Source organism: Chelonoidis abingdonii, chromosome 19 (genome assembly GCF_003597395.2).
Source record: "Chelonoidis abingdonii isolate Lonesome George chromosome 19, CheloAbing_2.0, whole genome shotgun sequence".
NCBI classification, from domain to species: Eukaryota; Metazoa; Chordata; order Testudines; family Testudinidae; genus Chelonoidis; species Chelonoidis abingdonii.
In genome coordinates, this window is record NC_133787.1 from 10,756,825 (window position 1) to 10,784,617 (window position 27,793).

The window sequence follows — 27,793 nt, forward strand, 5'->3', positions numbered from 1 at the left end:
CAAGGCAGTGTCTGTGGGCAGTTGTTCGCCGGTGATGTGTGGTGTAGAAAGCAGAAGAAACAGTTGGAATCCCAGGTGCCATGCACTCACATGTAACTGCGCCTACTTCAGCCTCTCTGCTGCCAGGACCTAGTGCCCGAAGGTTAAAGATTGGGAATGTGGGTTCCAGAGATTGGGAACAAGGAATGACATGAGCTACAGATTAGGGATGGTGGGCAAAAATAGCATGTTTGGGCTCTGATGCCCAGGAGGCTCTAAAGAACCCAGAAGATCAGGTTCAATAAAGCAGCACCACACTGACCCAATCTACCAGCATCTGCCATTATTTGCTTTTGCCAGCTAGCTGGATGGTGGCTTCTCCCATGCCCAACTCCTTTTCTTGGCTTGCGGTTAGTTTTTGCATCATACCATGTATGATAGCAACCAGTTACTGAGCTACAGGATCAGGAATGGACAACAATGATAAATAAGTCTGGGATAAAACTCCAGTCATACTGTGAAACCCTTTCCTGCTTGGCCGCTGCTTGTATCATGTGTCTAGCTGAGGAATATGCCTCTTCACCCTTTAGCAAGTTTGACATGCTGAGAGTGTTTTGAGGTTCACACAGAACAGAGGAGGAGTAACTTCATACCAGTACCACTTGTTTGTCTGCAGATTGGTTGCTCAGGCTTGGCTTTTTTGTTTTGTTTTTGTTTTGTGTGGCTGGGTTAGCAGGGCATTGATTTACATGGGGAAGGGCATAATTTTGTAATGGAAAGCTCTATAAATGAAGGCCAGAATTTTCAGAATTAAGTGCCTAAAGTTGGTTATTTAGGAGACCGAATTTTCAGTGGTCCTGAGCACCTGCAGTTCCTATCAACTCCAATTATAAGTATGGCTGTTCAGTGCCTCTGAATCACGCCACACAGGTGGCTAACTTTAGGTAGTCATCTTTGAACACGTGTGTGTGTGTATATTTTGTTTAAAGAAGAAGGTAGTAATTCCAGGACCCTGAGAATCCATTAATCTTCCCATTTGCTTCCAGTTTTCTCCTGTCACTGCATGTTGTTTGTGCCACTCCCATAGAATCCAAAGAAGCAAGAATCCGGAACTTTTTCTTGAAGGAAGAATTATCAGCCCTCCATCCAGAAGCTTCAGTTAATGAGATGGCATGTGCCGAGCTTTCTTAAGCACTCCCTTTCCCAACAGGCCATTTAGATTAGCTGCTGCTGAGCCGCTGCTCCATCAGGTCACAAAAGCCCCATTTTAGCACAAGCTGTTTCCACAGTGATGACCCATCATGTAGAGGTTTGTGCTGAGGAAGTCTAGTGCCTGTAAGATGGAACCAGTCACAATGCACACCTCCAATTCCTGCCACTCTCGTTCTAAGCAAAACCTTAACTGAGACTTCATGGACAGATAACAGATGATTGCTTCTCTCCAGTGCAAGTCTGCCAGGAAAGATGTCTTAATCTGGCAGACGCTGTAGTTTTGCTTTTGAGCGGGATTGGGCGTGTTGTGGGTGGCTGTGTTAGAACCAAGAGACTTTGTATATTTGCAGGGGCTGTGAGTCTGTGTGGCTGATAAATTATGATTGCTGAGTTTGGAGTTGGTGAGAATGTTGGCTTCACTGGTGACTTCCCTGATTTTTAGTAGTAGAGTAGACACTTGAGGAAAATTTAAACCTGACAAGCGTGCTCTGTTTGTGGGGCAGGCACAAGGGGAGACGCAGAGCAGAAAGTTCAGAACAACAGAACTATTTTAAGGATCTTAAGGAGATAATGCAGAAAGGAGTACAGACGGAAGGCAGAGAAGAGAAGCGTAAGAGTTAGGGTAATCAGAGTACTCTATAAACACTTTGCAAAAGATCCCAGCTGGTATAAAAATGAGACAAGTGACTCACTCCTGCCATCCTTCCCCAGAAGATAGAATGAAGCTGAAATATGGGGGGAATGTGCCTGCTTGCCTCTCAAGTGTATTGGTGCAAAGTACCAACACACCGGCTCTCCCCACCCTCAAAGACAACCAAAGGGTAAGAGGGATCCTCCTAGATGTGGGGAATTTAGGGAGAGGGGATTGTGAGACCTTCATACATTCAAACATACAGGTTTTAGGAGGTTTAGCTAACCTCAAACCTGTCAGAGGCCTTGGATTAGATATTGATATTAAGTCTACTGGAATGTGCAATGGCTGGGACTCGGTACCAGATCTCTGGCTTAGTTGAAGAATTGTCCCTGAAAATGTTTTTTTTAATGTTAACTCAAGATATGCATAATAGTGAACTGCAAATCTTTCACTTTCCTGAAATCCTGGCGTTCAGAGCTCTTTTTCCCTTGCTCTTCATTGCCAATGCCTGACAAGTAAAAGGTGAGTCCCTATTGTCTTTGACTCCCCATGACGGTAAACCTTTCCTAAGATAGCTTTCAAAGCCCAAACATCCTCTAGTCAAATCAGACAAAATATTTCATTTATTCTATTCAGCCTCTTTCAGTGAGTTTAATCAGTAGCTCCGGCCCTGCCAAAGAGCTATATGATCCGTCCTGTTCTTTCTGACCGCTTCGGCTTACGTAAGTTGTTTTCCTCCACAGGAGGAACTGGATATACGACCAAAGGTATCTTCTCTGCTTGGTAAGTTGGTCAGCTACACAAATCTCACTCAGGGAGCCAAAGAACATGAGGAGGCGGAAAATGCTGAAGGTTCAAAGAGGAAAGTATCAAAAGTAAGTAGAACTTCTCTCAGTGGCCAGCTTATTAGTGAGATTGCTTCTGTGTGCAGTTGAAGATTTCTGAAATTCCTTATGCTTCACCACCATTTCTGAATAAGGATCTAATCCTCTTGCCTCCACCCCCACCATGGAAGCCATGACATGACATGGCTTCATTGGGAGCAGGACTGGGCCCCAAATGAACGCAGTCAGTTGGTTGTAGTTTCTTGTTTCTAGACTGAGAAAATCAGAGGTGAAGTAATGCTTAAGCAATCTAGCCACTCCAGTGCACTTGGATAGTCTTAGTATGTATTATTCTCAGGAAGTTTGATTAAGTAGGACATAATGTCGCAAAAATCATGCATTTAAATCTTACAACCTTTTTCTGCCACCCTTATTCACCTTAAATAGAAACTTAGTCTGTGAGTTGTCACATTGAGTTCAAACCCGTTTTTAGAGGCGGAAGTGTGTGTGTTTAGAGTTCCTGTTTGAGCCCCATTTCTAATAACATTGTAGCAGGTGAGGTTTAGTGACCTGATCTGAGGGTGCTGTGGACCAGCAGCTCTCATTATCCTCTGTAGGGGCTGCAGTTGTCCACTATCTCTGAAAATCAAGCCACGTGCTTCAACAGGGTACTAAAAATCAACACGTTAAGGCTAAACTTCCTATTTAAAGGTCTTGCTGCTTTGCTTGCAAGTTTTCAAGTAAAGGTTCAGCAAAAGGTTTTCAAGTAAACTGCTGTGAAACGTGAACAGTACAGATTTATTGTCATCCTGTATTGCCATACATACAGAAATCTTGACCCACTGAAAAAAGATAGAGGCAGTAACGCTGAAGACTGCCAATTCACTTTCAAAGGGAATGCGTGTTAACAACCCATGCCAAACATCTAATTGCAGTACCTTCACTCCATATGTAGCCCCTTCTGCTTTCAATGGAGTCCCCAGACCCAACACCTGTTAGAAAAATAAAAAGTTTAAACTGGGACCACAAGCATGAAAATGCCTCAGTGTTATGGTTATTATGGTGTCGCTAAAGGACAGAGTTAGCTTATTTAGGTGTCTGTGCATTTTGATACCTTGACGTATTTGGATTCCCTTTTAGGCATACCCTTAACTATAGATTTGTATGCAATAGTTAAAGTTATGCCTAAAAGAGAATATATATCAGTTTGTTTGTCTGGGCATAATACTAAAATCATGCATGAATTGTTGTCTTTTCCTGTTAATTTATGGGACTGCCTAATTTCAATTGATTATTCAGTCTGCTCTTCCTAAAAAATTGGGAGAAATTACTCTAATAAAGAATGTAGAGAAATAGGGTAGACAAAATCCTTAACTTTTTGAAATGGCACCTTTTTTGGCCATTGTTAGTGTTATTTAGAGACTGTTTATGATAAAATGACACCTCACACTGGTATTCTACACTGGCCATCTGGAAGCCAGCCATTTCTTTTCCCTTTGAAAAAGACTGCAGAGAATTTGGTAGCTGTTCCGGCCTCAGTTAGGAAGAGATTAGGCAATGATAGGAAGCTGAAAAGGTATTATTAGTCCCTTGCACAGTAATTCATGGTGGTGTAAAATATTCTGTATTTAGATACTGCATATATAGTGTAACCCATATAGGCTTGTTCTACACTACCAACTTATGTCAGTATAACTACATCACTCGGGGTGTGGAAAATCCCATGAAGGACGCAGTTATACTGACCTAACTGCGCCGTGTAGACAGCGCTATATGACGGGAGGGCTTCTCCTGTTGTCATAGCTACGGCCTCTCAGCGAGGTGTAGTACCTATGCTGATGGGAGAAGCTCTCCCATCTGCAAAGGTAGTGACTTTGCTAAGTGCTACAGCGGCGTAGCTGCAGTGCAGTAAGTGTAGACAAGCCCTTAAAGTGAACTTGTATATAGTGAAACTCCATCTATGCTATAACAATAAGTCTCAGTTGTCCCATTTTAAACTATACTGTTGTGGTTTGTGGTCCTGCCACAGTAGAACTTGACATGGTTAAAACACATTTTGTTCTCGTTGTACGGGGAGGACCGAACCTTTTTATTTATTTATTTATTTATTTTCTTAAAAACACTGTTCCTGCATTAGTCTCTGGCACATCTGTTTGCACAGTGTTAACTTTTTGTAGTGTAGTCTCTGGGTAACTCAAAGCTTTTGAAAACATTACCCCAAACTAGTGTTTCAGTACAATAACTCCTCACTTAAAGTCGTCTCGGTTAACATTGTTTCATTGTTACATTGCTGATCAATTAGGGAACATGCTTGTTTAAAGTTGCACAATGCTCTCTTCTAATGTCATTTGGCAGCTGCCTGCTTTGTCTACTGCTTGCAGGAAGAGCAGTCCGCTGCAGCTAGCTGGTGGGGGCTTGGAACCAGTGTGGATCAGCTCCTGGCTTCCCTAAGTTCCTTGTGCAGCAGCTGCCTGCAGTTCAGCTGTCCCTCCCCCTACTGCTATGTGCTGCTCCTGCTCTCTGCCTTAGAGCTGCTCCCCGAGACTCCTGCTTGCTGTGCCGGGGGGGGAAGGGGAGGAAGAGGGGGGCTAATGTCAGGGTGTCCTCCTGCTCCTGCACCCCGCTTACCCCATCTTCCATAGAGCAGGGCTCAGGACTGAGGGAGCTTGTAGCAGCTGCAAATCTAATTAACAAGGCAGTGTACTTAAGGGAAATGAGCATATCTCTCTCCATTCCTGCTGCCTTGCAGAGTGAGAGTGTTAACCCTTGAGGGCTCAGCCAACTGTTAGTTCATCATTTAGCAGTAAGGGAAATATCCCACCCTCTGACTCCTCCACCTCAACCAAGCTTCACAATCATCATCACTGTGTACCAGTATTAAATTGTCCTGTGGCACCTTATAGACTAACAGACATATTGGAGCATGAGCTTTCGTGGGTGAATACCCACTTCGTCGAATGCATCCACAAAAGCTCATGCTCCAATGCGTCTGTTAGTCTATAAGGTGCCACAGGACTCTTTGCTGCTTTTACAGATCCAGACTAACACACCTACCCCTCTGATACTTGACAGTATTAAATTGTTTGTTTAAAACTTAACTCTGGTGGTGTCTATATATATATATTATTCTGTCTCGTCATGAATGGTTTGTTCAGTAGCCCACTTATCGTCAGATTGTCCTGGTTCCTCAACATCTGGCGCGGACCTTGTTAATCCGGGCCACCGTCCGACCGGCATGACTCTCCTATTCGTGTCACTCTCATATTGAGGTAGGTCACGTGACGTTAGGGGGTCTTTTGCCCAAGGACCCCTACTGGAAAGTTGGGTACCAACTGGGATTTGAACCCCGGTCTCTTGTATCAAAGGGCGGCGCTCTTAACCACTACGCTATCCAGTCGCTATGACTATATATAATATAGTCTTTTGTCTGGTGAAAAAAATTTCCCTAGAACCTAACACCCCCTGCCCTCCCCATTTACATTAATTCTTATGGGGAAATTGGATTCGCTTAACATTGTTTCGCTTAAAGTCGCATTTTTCAGGAACATAACTACGTTAAGTGAGGAGTTACTGTACGCTGTGTATGCTGGAACTCCAGTTAGTGAATTTCTGCCTGGAGTGCCTGTCCTTTGTGAAGGACACTACAGTAAAGGTCCCACTGTGTGTAAGCTAAATGAATTGTAGTTGGTATGGGGTGGAGGAATTCAAATAACATTAAAGCTGTGAGGATGTCAGATGTCATTTGGAATATAAAACTAGGGAGTTGAATTTAGACATGAAATACTAATTCAAATCACCAAAGAGGAATGTAAAATCAAGGGCAGAGACAATGGAGGTCCCCTGCGTTGAGAGAGCCTCCGGAAACTGTGGAAATGCGATTTTCCTACAGGTTTCCGGTTTTCATTTTAAAAAGTTTCTAGTTCTCCTTTTGAAGTGTAAATGCTGACACAAGGGAACAGTAGCACCGAAGCAGGAAATCCTCACTCATCTTGATGGATAGTTAAACTTTGACGCTCTGCTATTAAATATTAGCATTGTTAACTGATTTGTTGCAGGATGATACACCAGGTAATATCCAGCAAATGTACTCACCTAGTATGGCTGAAAGTAAATTGCATGTGCTGCCATGTCAATCATTTGAATTATGCAGTGTGTTGTAGCTATGTTAATCCCAGGATATTAGAGAGACAACTTATTTGTCCAATAAAATATATTATCTCACTCACCCTGTCTCTTCAGTCATTTGAATTGACGTTCCATAGGGAAATGCTGGATCAGGAATATGAGCTTTTATTTGGTTTGGACTCTGTGAATCTCTGTTGCCCAACTCCTTAAAATCTCAATATGTGTTGTTAGATGCATGTTGCAGGCCTGAATTTTTAATGGTCTGGCTTTTCCACCTCATCTAATATGCCTAAATTGATCATGAGATGTGGCATGCTAAGCTGCATGAATAATGCAGTCTTTTCTATAAATAAAAATTATATCTCCACAAACTGTGGACGGAAGACAAATCTCTCAGTGAATTCTGCTTCCTGCTATGCTTGTCGGTATCAGCTGGTTTCACCAGAGCCATATTAGCACGGGCAGGCTCTCCTTTCCCAAATAACTGCCACTTAAAATCAGAAAACCCAGTGAGTGCAAAGTATTAAAGACTGGCGAATGGCAGACATGGAAAGATAATTATATGCTTATGCTGCTAGATCATGTGGTGTTTTAGGTTTTGAAGACAATTTTGCATCTTACTGGTCTTACTAAAATCACAAGATTGAAGGAGACTTGAAAATTTTTCACAAACACTTGCAGCGTGGAAAAATACATTATATGGAATTTCTGTCTCCTCCCACCCCAAAAATCCCCTTTAGAAGACTTGCTCAGCTGTGAAAGTGTCAAGAACAGACAAACTTAAATGGAGTATGGCTCACTTACTATTTCACCGTGCTTCAGTATTACCATAAGTTTTTAGTATTCAGTGTAATGATGTTTTGTAGCTCCTTTCTGTGTGTTAAGATACATTACCAATTACCCTCTCTCTGTTTAAGAGGGTGGCAGAGGTTTTGTTTTGCTTTTTAGGTTAGTATGAATATGGTCTGTAGTAAAGCACTGACACAGTTATGGTGTTTCAAACACCAGGTTAGACAAACATCTGTCAGGGATTGTCTGGATGATACTTATTCCTGCCATGAGTGCAGGGGACTGGACTAGAAAACCCCTCGAGGTCCCTTCCAGTCCTATGATTCCAGTCCTAGGATTCATGAATAATAAAAATCCTACTTTCCATATTGGAGATCAGATTGACTACTTCAGCTTCTACAGCGTAACTGAGCAGTTCAGCTTTATGCAAATGTCTGTTGTTATGGCTTTTGGGGCTGTTCTGTGGCATCATCAGTTACTTATATTGGGTGGCTGGTAATGGCAGTTGTCAATTTCTTTGGGCCCTGCAGCCAGTTGTTTTGCAAACCAATCAGGCTAGCACAAGGGAAGTGGTGTCCTTTAGACTCTAATCAATAACTTGCGTCAGTTACGTGTTTGAAGCTGATCAAAGTGGATACCACACATGTGGAAGGAAAGGCTGCCTGTCTGAAAACAGATAATTATTATAGAAGATAGGGGGATTTTTTTTTGTAACCATTTGCTGATTGTCAGTATATCTGCTATTTTATTAGCTCAGTGCAATCTTTAGGGTAGTATTTCAATTTTCCCATTTGCTACTGACAAGACTGTTCGGTATAATATTGCCCTTGCTATTTGACTGCCTTCTATTGACTAGTTTCATAAAACCATTTACAGTAGCAGCATCTGCTGATTATAAGAGGATGTAGAAAAGGGCTCAGTCACTGCAAATGATTGAGAGGAATTACTTTGCTGGTGCAAGCTGTTCTCCTACTTCATTTCTTTGTTTTCAGTATTTTTAGTTGGGTAAAAAACCCAACAACCCTGTGATGACTTACGTCTGAGCTGCACTTAGTAATGCTGTGATTTGGGCATCTCTTAAGCTGTACTGCTTTGCAATTCTCCAAGTATACAATGAATGCACAATGTTTTCCCTTTACAACTGAGATTGTAACTTGGTGAAGAAGAGGCTGCAGGGGGAGGGGGGAGAGGGACCAGAGCAAGAGAATTGAGATGCCAATCGGAGAAGAGGATGTGGAAGCGGCAAGTTGCCAGTCAGAGGGACAGTGGTGGCCCAAGTTGATGTAAAGTGCACAAACAATGCCGGGGTGAAGGGGCTGGGACCGGCAGAAGTGCGCCACTGAGCCTTAATTTAATTGTGTTACTGCTCTGAGTGAATGGGGAAGGAGAGAGTGTCAAGGAAACCAAAGGCAATTTTACTCACTATTCTGTCATTCGGAAGTTTAATTTCCAGCCAAAGGAGGATAGACTGTCTTCCAGCTCTGAGCTTTGAAAATTTAATGGCAGCTGCTACAAGTTATTTTTTTAGATAGTATTGCAGCCCCAAGCATTCAAAAACTGTGATTCAGGCACTCCAAAACATGAGATTTTCTAAAATGATAATTTTTTGATCTTTATTTGCTGGGGAGGTTGGGGAGGAGAAGGCTGCAAGAAAAACACCTCAAATGCTGGGAGCTGACAACACTGTTAGGATTGATTTGACTGTAGGACTGAAAGCTTCAGTATGCTCTGTTAAAACCTTTTAATTGTAAACTTAGCTCCTGCTCTCACAGCCAGGCAGTCTAGTTTGCAAATCAATCCTTGAGTTATACACTGCATTTCAAACACATTCAAATGCAAACTCTGTGCACATAGATTTGGTTGAATTTTTAAAGACCTTGAACAATATCAAGCACCTCATACCATCCTGTTTTTTGAAGGGGAAAAAGGAGGGAGTATTTAAAATAAAAGCCAGAATTAGCAGAGGTAACGATGCAGGCCTTGGGGCAAGTAAACAAAAGTAGTATGCTAGGGAATTAGTACAGTACATGTTCACAGTAACTTAGATCTCCTGGTTTCATGTCAAAGAATAAATGTTTTGTGTAATTTACGCACAGCATGACAACCTTTCTAGACATTCTAATTAGATGTTTTCTAAGACATTTCTCTTGTTAGTGAGCGTAAGACCTTTAAAATAAAGTACCCGCATAGACATTACAAATTTTATCTAGACTGACAAACTGAGTTGGGGGTACTAAAATGTGAGTCTAATGTACCAGACTGCTTCAGATCATGCAAGGGCAGTTAATTTCAAATCAGAGACATTAGTATGATATCTAGAAGTCTTTGGATCTTTGTACATTCAGCCCAATGAATAGAGACAACCTTACATAGCACCCTCCTAAATTTAGTATCTACACAATTTAAGATAAAACAATGAACTATGGAAGTTTCTAAGAATATTTTCATAACTTTTTTCCAAGAGCCTTGTAACAAATAATTTGAACAGCTCTTCCAGTGAGTGTTCAGCTTTTTTGAAATTTGAATTAGAGTACTTCTAATTAGGATGTCTGTGCACAAACACAGCTTCCATTAGCATCATGGAACAATGATTTCTTGCTTCTTCATACACGCCAAGGAAAAGCCAAAACATATTTTCATAGTGGGCCACGTTGATTCCGTTAGTGTTGTGGTACAATAACTATTCGCTACACAAATGATAGCTTTTTTTGTATGATGAAACAGTTATTGACTGCATCATTAATCAGCCACATTCTGGGAGCCTAATAGAACAGAACAAGTGACTCCCCCCCTCATCCCCAAACAAATTGCAATGGCTAAAAAATTACGTGGGTTACAGAAGGAGCTGAGAATAAAGATCACAAAATCCAGTCTAAGACTCTTTGGACTTGGTCTCCCCCTCCTGCCTCCCAGATGTCTCCTTGAGAATTGCTCAGCCCACGCTCTAAGGCCTGTTCTTCACTAGAAGTGTGGTGCTACCTCATGTCAGCAACATGATGCAAAATCCTATTGAAAAGGCAGTTGGTAGTTTCAGCATTTGGGGAGGGGCGGGGGCAGTGCGCAGAGCTGCCTAGCCAGTCCTCCGCCTAGGAGCAGCAGAGACATGTCACCACTGGCAGGGAGCCACCTCAGGTGAGCACTGCCCGGATCCGGCAACCTGAAATCCCTCCCATGCCCCAGCCCCCTGCTCCAAGCCCTCTCCTGCACCCAAACTCCCTCCCACAGCCCATGCCCTGCACCCCTTCCTGCACTTCAAACCGCTCGTGGCCATTCCACCACCTAGGAGCAGCAGGGACGTGTTGCCAACCGGACTATATACTGGACTTTCAATGAAGATGGAAGTGCCGGTTTATAGAGCTTTCTGGTTGGTAAAGTACTGGATAACACAGCTTTTACTCGATAAACCGAATATGTAAAGATATGGAAAATATATAGCACATTTCTCAAAGTTGTTTCCAAATCTTTTGTTTGTTATAACTGGAAACACACAGAACTTTGGGGATAAACCTGTTCGTTTCTTAGATTGTAAGTTTTTTGAGCAGGGGCTGGGTTCTTGTTCTGTGTTTTTGTGCAGCACCTAGCACAACAGAGTCCAGCTTCTTGCTAGGTGCTCGTAGGTACTACCACAGTACTAATAATAAATAATATAAGTAGGTTCAGTTGGTAACTGCTGGAGAGGTGGGGCGGAAACGAAGAGCTAGCAGCCTGGTCCAAATTTTGTTGCCAGTCAACCAATAGTTTTGGTGTAAACCATTCTCTTGAGGTTTTTGGAAGTACAGCATTGTAACAGTTGTGCATCATTTAAATAGCTGACATCTATTTTCCTCCTCTGTGTTCTAAGCCCTTGTTTTGAGTTACCCAGTGAATGAAAGTTGACGTATGTGTTTATTTTCAGTCACCCAGCATGGGCACGCTGATGGGAGTGTACCTTCCATGTATGCAGAATATCTTTGGGGTTATTCTCTTCCTTCGGTTGACATGGATGGTGGGAACAGCAGGAGTTCTACAGTCCTTCCTGATAGTCTTAATCTGCTGCTGTTGTGTGAGTACATGATCAAATTAAGACACGTCTCATACCATGTGTGTACCTCTTGCAAAGCTTTTACTGTGCTCCGATAAGGGGGGTTACTATACACGTGTGTAGGACTAAGATCAGGACTACACCAGAAACATTTGGCAGCATAGTAATGTCAATTAGAGGTGTGATTTTTTTTGGGAGGGGGGGGAGAGATAAATATTACTATAACGGTAAAAGTCCTAACGTAGATGCAGTTATAATGGTGTACAAGTGCTTTTGCCAGTTTAACTTAGGCTAGACGTCTGTTGGTATAGCTACGTTGGTCAGGATGTGAAGACGTCTGTGGTTGGCAGAATCTCCAGCTGTATCAGTGAATCGCTGCTGTACAGATATTTTTATTTTGCTTGGGGGTGTGCGGGTGGGGAATTACAAAGTGCCTCTTTGGTGGTATATTATTTGTACGTATTTGTGCTATACCGTGGAACAGGGATAGTGCCTTCAGGTATGTTTGCAAAGAGTTTCCAGTCTTGAATTGTATATTAATGAAAATGTGTCAATTCTGATGTGCCGTGAATCCAGTCTGTTGAATCTTTTAGCACATGGGAACTCAAATACTCACCCACTAAATATAACAGATAGCTACTGGGGGAGGTCAAGGGGACCACTGTTTGCCTCATGTGTTTGTATACAATGTTCCACCCTATCAAAAATTGGGCTCTGTCCATTTAAAATTAATTGCTACACATTGGTAGACAATAGGATGGGTAAACTTTATCTGGAGAGAAAGATGAAGCCTTCAATTAAACTGGCTTTATAGATTCTGCAGCCACAGGTTCAAATGAAATCCAAGCTGCATCATTTCAGTCCTTTGTATTTCTGAAGCAGATATTATGAGACAAATTGCTCTTACTTGGATTGGAGAGGGAGGGGCTTGTCTTTCAAGTGCTTCCTTAAAAATGGAGGGTACTAAGAGCTCTGTATGATCATCAAAGAATTAAAATACTCATGGCACTAAGATTAGAGTTTTATCCCAATGTTATGGCCAACCTTTTCTCTCACCATTCCAAATGGCAGCTGCAGTTGAGTGGCATTTTCAAAGTGTTTTAGCACAAAGATGCTTTGTAATTGTCCAGTGGAGATCCCGCACTGAGCTGCCTGAACCCAGATTGTCCCACACAGACTTCTCTCACCCCACACCTGGATCCCCCACACTGAGCCCCACCACACTTGGATCCTGCCTGGTTGAGCTGCCTGCCCCACACCTGGTGTGCCTGGTGCAGAGGGGCAGGGCCCCAGGGTGTTTCTGGGTCAGGCCCAGGCCTTGTGCTCTGTCAGGCTTGGGTGCAGCCTCACCACTGAGTCCGTGTCCTGGGGGTGCAGGGGTGGGGAGACTGCAGGGTGATCTCCCACTTTCGTAGAACCAGTGGCCTGTGTTCCCTATGCCATGCTGGAACCTCTGCATTTATTAATTGACACACAAAACTTGCAGAATTTTAAAATGTGCGCAGAATATTTCATTTTTTGGTGCAGAATGCCCTCAGGAGTAAGTAGTGTATATGGTGCGAATACAGGCGTACATTCTGTCACCATGGGGTAGAAGAGAAATGCTGCACATGCCTACTTAAGCATGACAACTTTTTCTGTTTTGCTTATTTTACTATACAGGGAAAATATTGTATTTTTGAGACGGTTACTTTCGTAAATATATCCATTGTCTTGTTCTCCACAGACTATGCTGACAGCCATATCAATGAGTGCAATAGCAACAAATGGGGTTGTTCCAGGTAATTAGCAGATTCCTCACGTCAGTCAGAACAGCACGTCTATAATCCATTTTGACTCACTTTCCTCACTGTAAATACAGCTGTAAACATGTGCAAATCTCTGTGCTAACGAGAAGATTGTGGTTTAATAAATGTAGATTTTTTTGTTGCTTTCCATTGAAATTAGATAAGAAGGCAAACTAATGTCCTGACATGTCAAGTGAAGAACTGTATTGTACCTTCTCCAGAACTGCCAACTCTAAGTGTTAAAAAATCATGAGCCAGGCCCTCTCTCCCCGCCTCCCCTCCCGAACCCATCAGATTGGCTTAAAAATCATGAGATTTTTTTTTAAAAAATACCTGTTTTTTCTTTCTTTCTTTAAGGTACGTTTGGGCCACACTTTCAAACCTTGATCTGCTACTATAAGGGCTAGTAACTATTTTAAACGAAAGCTGAGATTCTCCCCATATCACATGCCTCCCAAATTCAGGTTTTTAAGAAACACAGTGACTTGCTAAAATCATGAGCTGGCAACACGTTTTTGAGAAACATGTCTTGTACTGACATATCCGCCATTTCTATGTCTCACTGCTATTTTTTGCTTCAGTTCCCTTCAAGCTGAACCTCATAGCAGATTGAGGGACTGTTATTATTTAATAAGGAAGAAAAGTAGTTTAGTGTATATAAAATGTGAAATCCAGAAACTTAAAATATAGCTCACTCTTCAGAATGGTGATACTAGCTAATCTTTTATTGGACATTAAACAGATTTGCACTGCATGTAACTTATTTCATCTGTGTTGTAGCCCTTCATTTACCCAGTTTATCTGTGCATATGACTGTTTCTCTTATCTGAAGAGAGTGAGAATATGATTTGTTTTTGAGTCTAACAAATTTGTATAGAATGGGAAATTGCAAAATAGAATAAGAATACATTAAATACCATAAGCACTTTGAGGATTTCGGTTACTGCAAATTACTAGCACCCACCTGTGCATTTGTTCCCATATGTGAAAGATTTAAGTACATTTTGGGGGAGGAAACCTGGATTGAGCCAAGATACAAGTTTAATTTAGTATCCTGTATTTCTGCTGAATGCTGCTTAGACAAATGAGAGCTATCTTTGTTTAGTTTGCTGTTGTGTAAACAAAGGTATTTCTGGTAAAGATCTGAAAAAAGCTAGATATGCAGTTTATAACTTTGTATGCACGTTCTGGATTTTTTAAAATGTCGAGTTCGTAATATAAAAATATTCTGGAAAATACCACCTTCCTTTCCTGTCTTGTAGCTGGTGGCTCCTATTTCATGATCTCAAGGTCCTTAGGTCCAGAGTTTGGTGGAGCTGTGGGACTGTGCTTTTACTTGGGAACAACATTTGCAGGAGCTATGTACATACTTGGTGCCATTGAGATTTTATTGGTGAGTAATAATGCTTATGTGGGAATTCACATATAGAAACTACTGCAGAATTCCTGCCTCACAGGGATAGAATTATTCTCATTTTGAAGGCGCATAGAGGATGAAGGCTTATATTTCAAACGTGATTATTGGGTGCCACTTTTATTCTTTTCTAGGGGCCTGACTTTCAGAAAGTGCAGTGTCCACCCTCTGGAAGCCAGGGCCCTTGAAAGTGTCTCATTTTGGGTATCAAAAAACAGAGACTCCCCAAATCACTATTCATGTTTGAAAATGTAAGTTGAAGCGTGACTTATTCCAAGCCACTCAGTGAGTCAGTGGCATAGCTAAAGTTAGTTAATTGTATTTTGGAGGTAAAACTACAAAACTGTCCATATCGATTGACTATTCTGCAGGGTAAAGAATCCTAGCACAATGTATTTTGCAAATAGAGAATTGATTTACATTGAAATAAATGTTCTGCGTATGCAACACTTATTTAAAACTGAAACATGCAATAAGCGAAAGTGTATTTGAAACTCTTGTTGTCTTACTGCAGCCTTTTAGCTAACTTTTTGTTTTCTATTTCAGACATACATTGCACCACAAGCAGCAATTTTTCATTCCACTGCTGCCCATGATACATCTAGTGCTACGCTGAACAACATGCGAGTTTATGGAACCATATTCCTCACCTTTATGGCTGTGGTAGTTTTTGTAGGAGTGAAATATGTTAACAAATTTGCTTCTCTCTTCTTGGCCTGTGTAATAATATCCATATTGTCCATTTATGCTGGTGCTATCAAGTCCATCTTCGATCCCCCTGCATTTCCGTAAGTAATCTTGCTGGCTGGGTATGTCAGCCTGCAAGTCAGAAATATCTTCGGTTGCCATTTAGAAGCACTGATTCAATGGAAGTTATTTTAAAGTTACCCAGCCAATATGGCAGCACTTTTGTGCTATAAAAATTATTTACTTTATGAATGATAAATTTTATGTTGCAGTGAGCATAGTTCGATAAACCCATGAAACAAAGCTCTTTAGCCTAAAATAAACACATTGTTAACCTTTACCATCTTTAGCCAGTTCCACTAGGTTTGGGTCTTCTGCACAGGTAGAGGAAGATGGATGGAAGTTGACACTTTTTAACCGGTTCTCCCTTCTACAGAAAGAGAGAACCAGATTCTTTAGATAAAACATAAACTCTCCTCACATGGCATCAGTTCATTTGGTGTTGCAAAGTTGCTTTAGTTCTGAGCCAGAGTACCGTTGACTTAGTCCTTTTTGTTTTTTAAGTTCTATGCAGGCTTATGCTGTACAAGGAAATGCACAGCACAGGCAACGGTAGCAGGGGATTATGCAGTGCAGTTAGGGTAGCTTAATCTGACAAATTATTCACTTGACAAAAGTAGCGTAATGCTAAATGAATAGCTGCAACCCTCTATTGTCCCCCACGATGCATGTAGAGCCCAGTCTGCACCACTGCAGTGAAGAGCGGGAGTTTTACCACTGACTTCAATGGAAGTGGATAAAAAACAAAAACCAAACTCATATACAAATGATCAGGAATAAATTAAAATGCAACGTTTCTCTCTCCCTGTAGCTTTCTCTTATTTAGTGAATGCTTCCCTCTGCTTGTCTACTCATGCTCACACTATGTGGGGCTGGAAAGGATCTTGAGTCAAGAGGCAGGCCCAAATAAACCGAGGCCATCCCCTGGCAGATATTTGTCCAATCTGTTATTAAATACCTTCAGTTAGGGGGATTCCACAATCTTCTCTGGAAGCCTATTCCAGAACTAAACTATCTTTATAGTTAGAAAGTTTCTCCTAACATCTAACCTAAATCTTCCTTGTTGGAAACTATTACTTTTTGTTCTACCATCAGTGGACATGGAGAATAATTGATGAAAGTCCTCTTTATAACAGTGCATATCATATTTGAAGACTGTCATCAGGGTCCCCCCCAAGCCTTGTTTTTCTGAGCTTAAACATGGCCTTTAAATCCTTGCCTCATAAATCAGGCTTTCTAAACCTTCTATCATTTTTGTTGCTCTTCTCTGGACTCTCTCCAGTTTGTTCATATGTTTCCTAAAGTGTGGCACCCAAAACTGGACACAGTACACCCATGCCAAATAGAGTGGGACAGTTACCTCTGTGTCTTCCATATGATACTCCTGTTAATACACTCCAGAATTAGATTAGACTTTTTAGAAACTGTGTTAGATTGTTGGATCATATTCAATTTGTGATCCACCAGGTCCTCTTCAACAGTATTACTGCCTAGCCAGTTATTCCCCCTTCTGTACTTTTGTATTTGATTTTTCCTTGCTAGGTGTAGTACTTCACACGTATCTTTACTGAATTTCAGCATGTTGATTTCAGACCAGTTCTCCAATTTGTCAAGGTCATTTTGAATTCTAGTCTTGTCCTCCAAAGTGCTTGCAACTTGGTGTCATCTGCAGATTTTATAAGCATACTTTCCACTCCGTTGTCCAAGTAACTAATGAATATATTGAATAGTACCGGCTCCAAGACGAACCCCTGTGGGACCCTATTATACACATACTCTCCCTTTTCCCCCCTGCCAGTTTGACAGTGAACCATTGATAACTACTCCAAGTACAGTCCTTCAGTCACTCATGCATAAAAGTAGAGCAAAAATGTTGGCTAATATCGTTTTTGTCATGGATTACAGCCACAATGAAACGTCCTGAATTTTTCTTCTCTCCACTCCCGACGAACCAACTGGAGAAACATAGCAGTAACCCGCTATTCACACTGGTGTTCTAGGCTTGGTCAGCCTGAACCTCATATGGCCCCATTAGTTTAGTATCTGAGTACTTCACAATCTTTCATGTATTTATCCTTAGAGCACCCCAGTGAGATAGGGAAGTGCTATTGCCCCATTTTATAGAGAACTGAGGCACAGAGAGACTAAGAGACTTTCCCGAGAACACAAAGGGAGTCTGTGGCAGAGGAGGAAAACCCCCTCTGCCAGCCCCACATGTAGGCAAAATATCGCCAGCTGCAGCCTGGAAGTGGGACACCGAGGGGAAGTGGAGAGAGAAATAATTATATGTTCAGTTTGAATATTAAAACAGAACAACATCAACATATATGCTCCTGGTTCTGCTGCCCAGGAAAGTCTTATATCTGGAACATGTTGTTAGGAAGGAGAACCACTTTAAAATTCCAGTGTATGAAAAGGGAAACATTACACTTTCCAAATAACATCTGGTGTGAGTAACCATCTTTGCTTAGTATGTGGTTCTACATGACTCTTTCATTCCCCTTCCAGGATTTGCATGCTGGGTAACAGGACCCTGACAAGAGATCATTTTGATGTTTGTGCCAAAACAACAATTGTGGGCAATATAACTGTGGCCACCAAGCTCTGGGAACTCTTCTGTCATACTTCTAACTTAACCACTGATAACTGTGACAAATATTTTCTGCTCAACAACCTTACGGAGATAGCAGGTATTCCTGGAGCTGCAAGTGGCATTTTAAAAGGTATGATACAAAAGGCTGTTGGATCAAAGGAAATCCTCTTGTTAAGAGTCATGCAGAGCAATTGAGGTGGATTGAGCTATTCTATGCTAGTAGAGAAAAAGCACTGAAGAAATCTAATTACAGTTAAGAAAACTCTTTTGAAGGAAACTATTAGAATGCTTTAAAGAGTAGATGGTGTTAATTGCTTTTCTAGATAAGAGGCTTAGTCTCAGTTCTAAAAAATTGACTGAACGAGACTGATATTTTCAATAGAAACTCAACTACATTAATATTGTAGGGCGAATTAACCTGGGCATCCTGTATAATTCTTCAAAACCAGGCTAAAATGTCTGGGTTGGAGAACAGTGGTAGGATGTTACATACTCCGATTTATAACATAGTAGATTCTAGCTGGAAGAAGCATAGAAGTGTGTGCATGAAGGTGATTTATCTGTGTCCTTGCTCTCTACAAACCTACTGCAAAGCTACAGTATATAATACTACAAAATGCTCACTCTAAAGGATTACAGGGAACATTTGCTGTGTGCAGGTGATGTGTATATGTTCATAAAGTTCCTATTCAGCAAGGAAGATCAGCAGACATACTCACTGCTTATTCCATGCATTGTTGAAGCATTAGTTAAATGCAAATCCATGCAGTCATAATACTTCCACTTCTTAAAGAATAAAATAACTTCCATCCAGATATCTGGTCAGGGTTACCTCTTTAAGTTTTTTCAGTTACTATGTATATGTTATACTTTTTCATCTAATATGCCTAATTTATGTGGCAATGCTAAACTTATGTTGCTTTGGTTAGAGCAAGTCTATTTAAGTGGTACTTTAGAATGATATACATCAGTTCATTAACTTTAGAGAATCAAAAAATAAATGTTGCATAAACCTTTCTAGGCAGTTGGTTTGTGAGGTGATAATCCAAACATGTTTGTTGCGCTTGTGAAAAGTTTGCATGAAGATACAATGGAAACCTTTTCTGATTTGGAAGCTTTATATGTCTAGTTTTGTAACTGTAGTAACCCATTAAGTTTCACTCCAGCCTGTTACTGCTTTGAGTAGATCATTAAGAGTTCAGTAAGTTAGGTTTGGGTTAGCCTGTATTTACTATTCTCTTTTTGTGGTGGTAACTCCCCTTTCCTGCCCTCTTCCCGCCCCCCAGATAATCTGTGGAGCAATTATATGGAGAAAGGAGAGATACTGGAAAAAGCTGATCATCCATCAGTTGATGTACCAGGGCTGAAAAGCAATCTTCACCTTTATGTGTTTGCGGATATAGCCACTTCCTTCACAGTACTAGTTGGCATCTTCTTCCCTTCGGTGACTGGTGAATACTGGGAAAGGGTTTTGTGGGATTTTTAATTAACTTTATTTGATCTTTTGCAGTGTTTCCAAAAACATTTTCTTACGCTGAAATCATGTTTAGGTATCATGGCTGGTTCAAACAGATCAGGAGACCTCAAAGATGCGCAAAAATCTATTCCTGTTGGAACAATTCTGGCTATTGTCACCACGTCACTCGTCTGTATCCTTTAAAAGTAGAATAGAAGTCTAGCATATTGTGACTCAATTGAACTTTTATTATTATTTGTGTTCCTGATTCCTTGCACTGTTTTCAGTTGATATAAATACCACTGCAATTATCATGTCAGTGAAAGAACATAAACACTGGTTCAACTGAGAGTATGTAACTTCCTCCCCTCTCTATCGCTTTGCTTCTTGGCTGCTGTTACTTGCTCCTTTAAGAAAGCTGGCTAGCAGTCAGTGGTATCTTGGGCTGGCAGAATGCAGAGATCCATTAAAAACACTGTCAGCTGGTAAAGTGGGGAAAGACCGTAAATACAGGAATTTCTAGATCACAGTACCTTTTAAAACAAGTAGGTTTTTAATTTTGAGTAAAGGGAGGGCAATGTGTGCTGTCTAAGAATTTGAAAGCGAAATGTGTAAAAGGGAACATCAGAGTAGCCAGAGATGGCAAGCTGTAGTAGCTAGGTTGTTAAATAAGAAATGGAATTGGGGTGGTGACGGAAAGTTGGAATAAAATGAATCAGTGTAGACCAGACCACTCTAAAATTAGCTGCTGATATCCTGCTAATAAGCTCTTCTGCAAACTACATGTGAACCAGGAAATGAACCTGTCTGCTGACACTTCTGTCAGACTGCAGATCAGGACTGAGCCCTTTGTCATCAAAGGGACATTGTACTCCATGTCATTCTCCTTCTGTCTTCCAGAGAGCTCCGGTGTGGTACTTCTGGAGCTGACCTTTTCATTCCAGAAGTTGTTGTTTGTATGTTGAGGTAACGGGACAGTCTGGTGACCAGCTGGCTTAGTGGTCAGGCAGCGGCCTTACAGTTTCTAGTCATTCAGAGGGTGTCCCGGCCAGCAGGCTGCTTTTACAGGGGAGTATGGAGGCAAGGTAGGGCAACCCGGGCCCACTCCACCTGGTCTCCATCCAGGACCCTAGGGGTTTGTCAAAGTGTCTAGATTCGTAATTGATCTCCTCAAGTTACATTTTCGCTGGGTCACTTCCTATCAGACTGGAGCTCTTCTGTTTGGGCATGGTTGCTGGCTTACACTTCACTTGGTCTGTTAATGTCCTGTTCAAAGCAGTCTCCTTTAGGGCTTTCAGCTCCCACTGGGAAGTTTTGAAATGTAAAACGAATTTTATTAAAAACATTAACCATGTCTCTTTAATTCAGTCTTTCTTAAATTTGAATTTTGGAACAACAATTTAATCATATTTGTCTCTTAACTATTGAAGATACATATGTACATTGGGTGGTATTAACAGCTCACTGCCCTGCATACCTCGAGTGATCATGATATCTGATTATATAGAGGATACCACTGTATCATAATCATTTGCACAGGGGTAAACATTGAGATTTAATGATGTTCAATATAATTGCATGGATTTATCATGTCTAAATAAAATTACCTTCCTTAATGTACTCTATACCCAAGATTTCAGCAGTGTGTTACTATTTGGAGCCTGCATAGAGGGCGTTGTTCTTAGAGATAAGTAAGTTATGGTAAAATATTTTACCTATAACATGGTAGGGAATGTTTTGCCCTGCCTTTGGCCAATGAATGTTTTAGTTTTTGCCTTCACCTCCACACCTGACTAGAGCTGCCTCTTAGGCATATCTGCATTCAAAATGTAAAGGATACTTTGGAAGAATGGGTTCTGCACTTCCATCTTCTTTGTGTGAATGTTCCCTCCAATCTCTAGTAGTGTAGGGTCTTCAGAAGAACATTTTACCCATTTTGCCTTGCATCATGGGTTGTCTTTTGAGTTCCAGGGAGTACTAGGTTCAAAGATCGATTTCTGACTTTCTAGAAAATAAAAAACCCTCTGATGTTATCTGAACATTGAATTTCCCCTTTGTTCCCTTGTTCTCCCTTTCTGCCTCCTTACTAGATCTGGTGAAATTTTTCCTTGCAAATAAATTATCTGATGAATTCAGCCCTTTTTTCCTCCTGAGAAATTAATTTTTGATTTCTGCAAATGTATTGACTGTTTGTGAGAATTTGTCTAATAGTATAGACAGTCTTGGGCCAATGTGATCTTAGCAGATAGTTGTTAAAATGAATAGTTTGCTCTCTGTGACTCATGGGCACTGTGGGCACATGTTGGAGGATAATATTTTTTATGCTTTGATTGAATGGCTGGAACTTTTTAATACAGAATGACTGCTCATTAAAATAGTGCATGATCATGTCTGCTCACATGTGGTCTTGCTCACGGGTATTTATATGAAGGATTGCTGTTTCCCTTAAATTCTTGTGACCAAAATCTCACTTGTGAATTAAGAATAAAAAGGGGACATGAACATGGTCAAATCCAAGCAACCATTTATAATTAGAAACATGTTGCCACGTTTGATGATCATGTTTCTTACCCTCAGGTTCTTAACCCTGTAAATCAAGTAATGATAGTTATCCTAATGCTGGATTCTTCAAACAGCATTTCTGAAAGCTCCCATGAAGATCTTCTCTCAGGGGACAAGCAGGGAACTGCTTGTTAACAAAGTTTGGCATGAGGCTACAATCTGGTTGAAAAGGTCTATCATCACTGAAGCTTTTTGTATGAGTCTGATATTGGGGATTGTACAACCAATTTCCATACTTAATGGTGGTTATTGCATGCTAAAAGACTTAGGGCAGAAAAACGTAGGTGTCACTGGTTGTTTAAATAAATAGGAGAGCTCGGTTTCAGTGTACCAAGGACGGCTTCTCACCAGATGAACAGAAACGAGTGCTTGGTTAACAAGGCAATAGAAGTGTTATAAATAACTTAAGACTGAAGCGAGTTTTCAGATGGCTGTCCTTGGAAAATGGGCACAACCTTCTTTTCAGTAGTGGTTAGCTTGCTGTAGGAGGTCGCTTGGGTTATTAATTCAGATTTTTTCCTATATTGCAGTTTTCTGTTCAAGAAGTTGCTGGAAATTTTGGTTTAAATAAAAGCTAACATACTTCTTGTTGGCTTACATTTGAATAAGACAGACTCTGTCAAAGTGAAATATAAGACTGGTTAACCTTTCTTTATCCTACAGGTATGGTGATGCAGTGAACAAGAACTTAGTGGTGGGGACACTTTCTTGGCCCTCACCTTGGGTCATTGTGATAGGTTCATTCTTCTCTACCTGCGGAGCAGGCTTACAGAGCCTCACTGGAGCCCCACGGCTACTGCAAGCGATAGCCAAGGACAACATTATTCCTTTCCTATGGGTTTGTAAATGTTAAATAATGTTCATTGTGCTGCACGCAGCATGCATGAACCCCCATGGCCTAGCCAGTGGGTAAGGTTATGTTCCTGGAGAACGGCAGAAGGAAATTGGAATATGTAGATGTAGTTGGCAGATATCAGAAACCTGATTGCTGAGTTGCAGGCTGGTTATTCAGAAATCAGGCCACTAAGTTTCAAGCTCCCAGTCCCTGCTTGCAAACCTACCAGCTCCACTACTAACCCTGCCTACACTTTGATCTGGTGCTAGGAGGAGTGAAGCAAATGTATCTGCTGAGATTCCTCCAGCTCCTCTCGCTATGGGATATTTGGACCTTGAGAGTGAGGCCTGGTCTACACTGGGGGTAGGGGGGAATCGATCTAAGTTATGCAACTTCATCTACGTGAATAATGTAGCTGAAGTCGATGTACTTAGATCTACTTACCGCGGTGTCTTCACTGTGGTAAGTTGATGGCTGACGCTCTCCCATCAACTCTGCCTGCGCCTCTCGCCCTGGTGGAGTACCGGAGTCGACAGGAGAGTGCTCGGGAGTCGATTTATCGCGTCTAGACTAGACATGATAAATAAACCCCTGCTGGATCGATCGCTGCCCTTCGATCCATCGGGTAATGGAGACAAGCCTTCACTGGTCATCTCTCACCCTTCTTTGGTGTTTCTGCCAGAGTAGGGCCCCAGTCAGGTTTCATGTGTTGAAGTGGGAGCCATATCTTCACTTTTTAGTTGCTGTCTACTGGTTGCAGACCACTGCTGCCTCTTCTCCGACTAACTTCTTGCTTAATCTTGTCAAAAGCAGGGGAAGGCTCTTCTTCCTAGAAACGGGAAGAAAGGGAGATGGACAAGGATTCCTCACTCTAAAACTAGATTTTAAAATGAGGGTCTATGTTTAAAATAAAAAAAAAAAAGGCAGGTGTGCATTGAAGGGAGGATTTGGATGAATATTTTTTCCAAATCATGGAGTCTGACATCAAACACAATGGACTAGAGATTGAGAGTAGAGGCTTGCTGTACTCCTGTCCTTGTCCTTCAATGAAAGATATGAAAATCCCTCCCCACACTATCTTTGAAGTGGGAAATAGATTTTATTTTAGAATGTTACTGAACATGTTTGTAAGCAGTGTCAAGTTAAGCTATGAGTCAAGTGTGATAGTACAAATAAATAATGTTCCTTTTCTTTTTTTGTTCAGGTTTTTGGCCATGGGAAAGCAAATGGTGAACCAACATGGGCGCTTCTGCTAACAGCATTAATTGCTGAACTCGGAATTCTTATAGCTTCCCTTGACATGGTGGCTCCAATTCTCTCCATGTAAGGAACAAAGTTACTGTTTACAAGATAGATATGGCAGGCTTTTGAAGTCTGTTAACTTATTACCTTTTAGAACCTCCATTTTAAATAAATACAACAGTTACTGGAACAGAAGTTCCATTTATTTAAGGACTACAAATGACCTGACATCCATCTTAGTGAACATGTAAATTGTCATGCCTCTGAAATATATCATGAGTGACCATTTTTTCTGACAAAGCTAGATTGGTCTTCCCTTTAGAAAACCGTATCACGTTTGGTGCTCAGCAGTTGGACAGAAGGAATTTGGCTAGCTTCATTTGTAAAGAGTCTCTGACCTTTACATCTAATTTGTATTAACAGTTTAGGCCTGTCTTTAGTAACAAATTGGAGATATAGCCTCTTGTGGCAAAACAGATACTGTTTTGGTGTTATGTGGGTGATGTTCAGACCTTTCCATTGTTACAGTTTGTGTCAAAAACTGACGGGCTAAATTGTTCCTTCTCTACAGGTTTTTCTTGATGTGTTACCTCTTTGTCAATCTGGCATGTGCAGTACAAACACTTTTAAGAACTCCAAACTGGCGGCCCCGATTTAAATACTATCATTGGTAAGCAAATTATTCCGTGTATTCTTTGGTCTACTGTAGTCCGTGTTCTGTGGTTTACTGAGGGGATTTGGAAGACTGTTGTTAACCCTTCATATGAGGGAAGAGCTTTCTAATAGAGGGGATGTTAGTGTGTGTATTCTGCTGCTGATCACAGGCGTGGAATGTTTCTATAGGTGGCTTTTGCAGCTAGCCATGGAGGACCTTACTCAGGCGCCTTGTTTCTGAAATTGTGTCTTGGGCCACCTTAGGATGGCTGAGAAGATGGAAAGATTCTGAAGTGCCCTGGGGCTGTCAGGAGGGACTCAGTTAAGGCTTCTTGATTTCTTCCATCCATCTGGTAGTAGTCAGGGATGCAGGAAGAAATTCCTCTGTTTAGTGTGGACCAGAATTGTGTGATTAATATAGTAATTGTGTCATCCCCACAATAAAGTATATTACAACAGTGGTGATGGAAGTTATTGTTTGCTTTTTACTGCCATCTCTTCGGGAGAGAGGATACAGAAGGTGAGAAACGTCAAGGGGGAAAGCAACTAAAATAACCAATGGGTTTGTAGCAGGTACTTCAAGCTTTTAGCTTTTTCTCCCCAAGTACTTGCTAATACCTATTTTTTCCCCTCCCAGGGCTTTATCATTTTTAGGCATGAGTATTTGTCTTGCATTGATGTTCATTTCATCCTGGTATTATGCTCTGGTGGCTATGCTCATTGCTGGCATGATTTACAAGTACATTGAATATCAAGGGTAAGTATTTTCAGAAGGAGAAGGGTAAGGGGAGACTTGGACTTACTTACCATTTATTGGTTCGGCACATGACTAGGCATTGGTTTGTGTCTATGGTATTAGCTTCCTACATGAGAGTATTTTTGCAACTGCTCTGCGGTGGTGATTCCAAAAAGAATTTATTAGATCAGGACGTGTTTCTTGGGTAAGCATCTGTAAAATGTTTCTTGAAATCTGTGTGTTAGCGGAAATTGGGGGCCTATTTTGGGGATCTAGTTCCCTGCTCCACTTTACTCTCCTTGAACTTTGATGACTTCTAGCCAAGGAGGCCTGAATGGAACCTTCTCTAAAGCCATTCCTTTTGTCTCATAAATTGGCCAGGCAGTAAGGTTTTTAGAGAGTCTTGTGGGGAGAGAACCAGCACACAAACTCAGCCTGGCTTGGGATGCATGAGATTGTTATTTTCAGTCTCTTAGATTGGTAGTTTGGCTGTATAACTTCATCGTTCACAAATCCAATGGTGAAGCACATGGTGTGGTTCACACATGATGTCCCAAGGAAATCTCAGCCACAGACAGGAGTGATTTATAAATTGCAAAGTACTCCACTTAGGAAGGCACAATCAGTTGCACACATATAAAATGGGAAATGACTGCCTGGGAAGGAGTACTGCAGAAAGGGATCTGGGGGTCATAGTGGATCACAAGTTAAATATGAGTCAACAGTGTAATGCTGTTGCAAAAAAAGCAAACACCATTCTGGGATGTATTAGCAGGAGTATTGTAAGCAAGACACGAGAAAGAATTCTTCTGCTCTACTCCGCGCTGATTAGGCCTCAACTGGAGTATTGTGTCCAGTTTTGGGTGCCACATTTCAGGAAAGATGTGGACAAATTGGAGAAAGTCCAGAGAAGAACAACAAAAATTATTAAAGGTCTAGAAAACATGACCTATGAGGGAAGATTGAAAAAATTGGGTTTGTTTAGTCTGGAGAAGATAAGACTGAGAGGGGACATGATAACAGTTTTCAAGTACATAAAAGTTTGTTAAAAGGAGGAGGGAGAAAAATTGTTCTTCTTAACCTCTGAGGATACGACAAGAAGCAATGGTCTTAAATTGCAGCAAGGGTAGTTTAGATTGGACATTAGGAAAAACTTCCTAACTGTCAGAGTGGTTAAGCACTGGAATAAATTGTCTAGGGAGGTTGTGAAATCTCCATCGTTGGGGATTTTTAAGAGCGGGTTGGACAAACACATATCAGGGATGGTCTAGATAATACTTAGTCCTGCCTTGAGTGCAGGGCACTGGACTAGATGACCTCTTGAGGTCCCTTCCAATTCTATGATTCTCTGTCTGATGTGTTTGCTTGAAATACATCTTGCAGTTCAGCCCAGTGAGTACATTAGTTGTGAAGCACATCCGTAAATTTGTTATAAAGTAATTATGACTTCTATGCAAGAGCAAGGAAGTTAAACACTGCTGAAATAATACTACCTAGGTCATATATATATCGCTTTTCATCAGCAGATCTCAAACCATGTATTCACTAAAATATGTGATTCTTTGCAGTGCAGAGAAGGAATGGGGCGATGGTATTCGGGGTCTGTCACTCAGTGCTGCCAGATATGCCTTGCTAAGACTGGAAGAAGGTCCTCCCCACACCAAGAACTGGAGGTAGGCATTTTGGATGTGCAAAATGCAGATTTTGCTGAGCTTCTGGTTGCATGTGCAGGGTTCAAAACGATGCCCACAATTTACATGTAAATAATTTGCTTGGAACTGGACTGGAGCTTTGCTATCTTAAAATACAAACGCAGTTTAAGAACTCAGTCTTCTAATGGGAGTCAAAGCATGTGAGTAAGTACTGCACACTTAGTGTGAAATGCACGCAGCCCATGTAAGGTATTCCTTGCTACATTAACTACACTGGAGGTGTCTTGCAGAGACAGAGCAGCATCCCGTGTAAGGTATCCCATGCTACATTAACTACACTGGGGGTGACCTGCAGAGACAGAGCAGCAGCCCATCTTGTCTGGGATGTGAATGGAGTCTTGATTCAGGCCCTGTGTAGGCTAGATCAGAAAGTGGAGTTGGGGAATGACTCACAAGATCTGTGATTCCAGGAGTGCAGTGGCCTAATATCCTACAGTAGTGGCTGATGTGGCTCCAGCTTTAAAACTGGAA

General features: G+C 41.4%; 1 protein-coding gene across 3 annotated transcripts in view; it reads left to right on the plus strand.

Annotated features, from left to right (window-relative positions):
- The window catches only part of SLC12A4 (solute carrier family 12 member 4), a 104,504-nt gene that overhangs the window by 64,205 nt on the left and 12,506 nt on the right, over positions 1-27,793 (plus strand). For all 3 annotated transcript variants that reach the window (XM_032773514.2, XM_032773513.2, XM_032773518.2), the window contains exons 3-16: positions 2,569-2,700; positions 11,459-11,605; positions 13,311-13,365; positions 14,634-14,764; positions 15,332-15,573; positions 18,041-18,255; positions 19,412-19,576; positions 19,676-19,774; positions 21,215-21,272; positions 22,807-22,981; positions 24,183-24,301; positions 24,792-24,890; positions 25,512-25,631; positions 27,179-27,283. In XM_032773514.2, coding sequence (XP_032629405.1) covers positions 2,569-2,700; positions 11,459-11,605; positions 13,311-13,365; positions 14,634-14,764; positions 15,332-15,573; positions 18,041-18,255; positions 19,412-19,576; positions 19,676-19,774; positions 21,215-21,272; positions 22,807-22,981; positions 24,183-24,301; positions 24,792-24,890; positions 25,512-25,631; positions 27,179-27,283 — 1,862 coding nt within the window. The remainder of the gene's footprint in view (positions 1-2,568; positions 2,701-11,458; positions 11,606-13,310; positions 13,366-14,633; positions 14,765-15,331; positions 15,574-18,040; positions 18,256-19,411; positions 19,577-19,675; positions 19,775-21,214; positions 21,273-22,806; positions 22,982-24,182; positions 24,302-24,791; positions 24,891-25,511; positions 25,632-27,178; positions 27,284-27,793) is intronic.